Genomic DNA, 3,104 nt, shown 5'->3' with positions numbered 1-3,104 from the left:
TTCAGGAGCGCCTCGGAAATATTGGAGAAGAGAGAAACCATCACCGCACTGTGCTGTTTATGTGTGCACGTCTGTGAAGAAGACACCTTTGAAGAAGACTCTTGAAATCAAACTATAACATTGAAAATGTGTATCAAAGAACTGCAAGTATTGTCTTTGTTTTTTTGCTAAAGGGTCAATGGATAAAGGTTTGAGCAAGTACGTATCACTTTTACGGAGCAACACCTAAAGGCATCGTAGTTACAAAGCGAAGCCCAACTCACTTTTTGATCACAAAAAGAAGCAATTCAATAAAACATACGTCCATGAAACTAGGTTCTTTGTACAATTACTTTCAAATCAAATATTTTTCTATATTATTACAGGTTATTTTCTCGCACAGTAGGAAGAAGGAACCGACATTATTGAGTTAAACCTTCATTCAATAGAACACTGACATCTAGTGTTAGGTTATGGAAGCACAGGTATCTCTACTTTTTTAAATTATGGACATTTAATCATAATTAAACACTAAAGTAAATACAAAAATATTGATAATGTTACATGCATGTAACGTTTTTATTGTTGTTCCATAAAAAATACTACATCCAGCAGTTTTTCTGATGACTACAGGATGTCAACATTAACACAGACCTCATGTGGAAGTTAACATTTAGAACTACAAGATTTTTTTACGTAGTCATTAGTCAGACTGTTTCATTTTGAAAGCTGATGTTTAGAATCCACGTGTAGAAAAGAAGTACATAAATCATTTATGCACAGATTCAGCTTGTCACACAAAAAATACACTTTCCATACAAAAATGGTCTGCAGCTAAAAAGTACTTGGCTCTTAAGTGAGAGAAAGTGGGCTGCATAATACGTTTCATTTAAAAACAGCATTTTGTATTCAGTTGTGTTGTCATTGACTAACATTAACATTTTGGGATGATCTGCAACATTTAAGTGTGACAAACATCCAAATTAAAAAAGCAAATCAGGAGGGTGGACAAAAACCGGCTAGTCACCACATTGTAGCGCCTTACAGTCTCCCAGCTTCTTTAAACCGAGTGAGGAGCCCATCGTCTGCCCGCAGGGGGAAGTAGAGAGTCCTTGTTTTGTAATAATTGGGGTCAGTCTGGAGGTTCTGGATGACATCTGCGAGGAGATGTGCACGCTCCACCCCGCAGCCTGGTGCCTCATAGCCCAGCTTGGTGAAGTGGACGTGGAGGTGGTAATAAGACGGCTGGTAGTGCAGGTAGACTCTCAGCTTACTGGCTGGGAGACTGGAATGCTTGACAATGGCCTCCTGGTGGGACACGCAATCAACAGATCTGTCACAACACAACAATAAGGTCTCGAGTACTTGGATAAAGCCGACGTGGCCTCACCTTTGCTTTCTGGAAGATGTTTTGAAGCAGCGGTAAGTGCTCCGATGTCAGGTCTCTCAGACTCTTGATGTTTTTCTGATGTGTGATGGCGATTAAGTACAAATCATCCAGCTGAAAGAGGACAGGCATTATGAAACACAGTTCATGGTATTGGACACCCCCTGGTAATCAAGTAAACTTCTTACTACTAATCATTGTGACATCAATGGGACATAAAACTAAGTGTTTCCCGTATTTATGTATTTATTTGTGGTGGCCTAGCACAAACAGATTTGGCAGTTTTAGTTATCTGTAGGCTGTTGGGATGTTCAGAGGACCACGAGATACCATGTGCAAAAATCTGACCTGTTTCTGGTCCCATTTGAAATCTGGAAGGAGCACAAAACCAAGCTCTGGGTCTGGATCTTCAAACATTATCCGCTCGGACTCTGCCTTCTTGTCCAATATGTTGTATACCCACTAAGGAGTGAAGATGTTAAAAACCTTCATACAACATAAAGCGCTGAAACAGATACAGACCTGCACGCTAAAACTCTGCTTCTGGATGTAAGGCAGAGTGATGGACTGGTAGTCCTCTGCCGTCTCCTCAACCAGGAAACTCTCCTGACGCTGGTATTTATTGACATGCTTCTCAGTAGCTGGACACACCAGGGTCGCCTTGATCTCTGAAATCACAAACAAGTCATCCATCTTTCCTCTTGACAAGTCATTTGTCTCGTCGTACCATTGAGGTGTGGTGGAGCCTGGAGACGATAGGTGCTGTAGATGTCATTCCTCATTTCTAACTTCAGAGTGGAAGCGGTGAAGATGTCAGCCAGGGCGTCTTCCCTGATGGGAGTCTTCTCCAGGATGACCACGGCGTTCTGATCGGCGAGCTGTTGTTTATGTGGGCAACCCAGACACCACATGTTAAGAACGCAGTGATGTCTACATGGATAGACATATCTAATTACACCGTTCGAGTTTAAACATTGATATCAGTTAAAATAATAATTTATCAATTTAACAGGACTGGATTATTACTCAATTGTTTCAATCGGGTGACAGACTAGTACTTTGAAATGCCATACCGGAAGTCCACATTCAAAGCTAAAACTACTCACAGTCGTTTGAATGAGAATTAAAACCTCAATTGGTCTTCATATACGTAGAGTTAAGAGGTTAGGAATTAGCAATACATTCTATTTTTTAAATAAAGCGTACACATGTTCTACCTTTCCGTGGACGAAGATATTTTTCTCCCTGGCAGAATCACTCAACACGATGGTGGTTTGAAAACCAGACAGAAGATTTGTTTCGTTTTCACTCTCCCCCCGACCATTTTCACAGTCCGTCTTCACCGTCTTGGTTTGATGAGATAATTCTTTTGTTGCCTCGGGATCTCGTTGGCGTTTCGCTGAAACATCCGCCATATTTGACGCCACTTTCTCACCGTCCAGAGCAAGTGTCCAGAGATTGTTAAACGAGAGAGACTGCTCACGCTGTACTCACAACCAAGGACATTAGACTTGAGTGGATCACGTTTTGACATCCACTTCCGGAGTATGCCCTGTGCCGGTTTGGCCGCCATGATAGTCAGCAGAATCCAGAAACGTAGCATGTCCACGGATCACTGCTTAGAGCTCGTTTGTTTCTCTGGGTGATGAGTTGAATTCAGCCAGACAGATGACGATTAAGGCTATAGATTATCCATACAATTATCCATATAAGTATTATGTTGTATGTTGATTGTTAA

General features: G+C 41.4%; 1 protein-coding gene across 1 annotated transcript; it reads right to left on the bottom strand.

The window, feature by feature from the left end:
- Nucleotides 1–534: 534 nt before the first annotated feature.
- dcps (decapping enzyme, scavenger) lies at nucleotides 535–2,901 on the bottom strand. Its single transcript, XM_058063005.1, has 6 exons — nucleotides 2,584–2,901; nucleotides 2,094–2,244; nucleotides 1,889–2,034; nucleotides 1,715–1,828; nucleotides 1,370–1,480; nucleotides 535–1,287 (listed from the first exon to the last, which is right to left on the bottom strand). Exons 1-6 carry the CDS (start codon nucleotides 2,779–2,781, stop codon nucleotides 1,021–1,023), a joined length of 987 nt encoding a protein of 328 aa, XP_057918988.1. The 5' UTR covers nucleotides 2,782–2,901; the 3' UTR covers nucleotides 535–1,020.
- Nucleotides 2,902–3,104: the final 203 nt, after the last annotated feature.

Source organism: Doryrhamphus excisus, chromosome 23, assembly GCF_030265055.1.
Source record: "Doryrhamphus excisus isolate RoL2022-K1 chromosome 23, RoL_Dexc_1.0, whole genome shotgun sequence".
NCBI classification, from domain to species: Eukaryota; Metazoa; Chordata; class Actinopteri; order Syngnathiformes; family Syngnathidae; genus Doryrhamphus; species Doryrhamphus excisus.
This window is presented reverse-complemented; position numbering and strand designations above follow the sequence as displayed.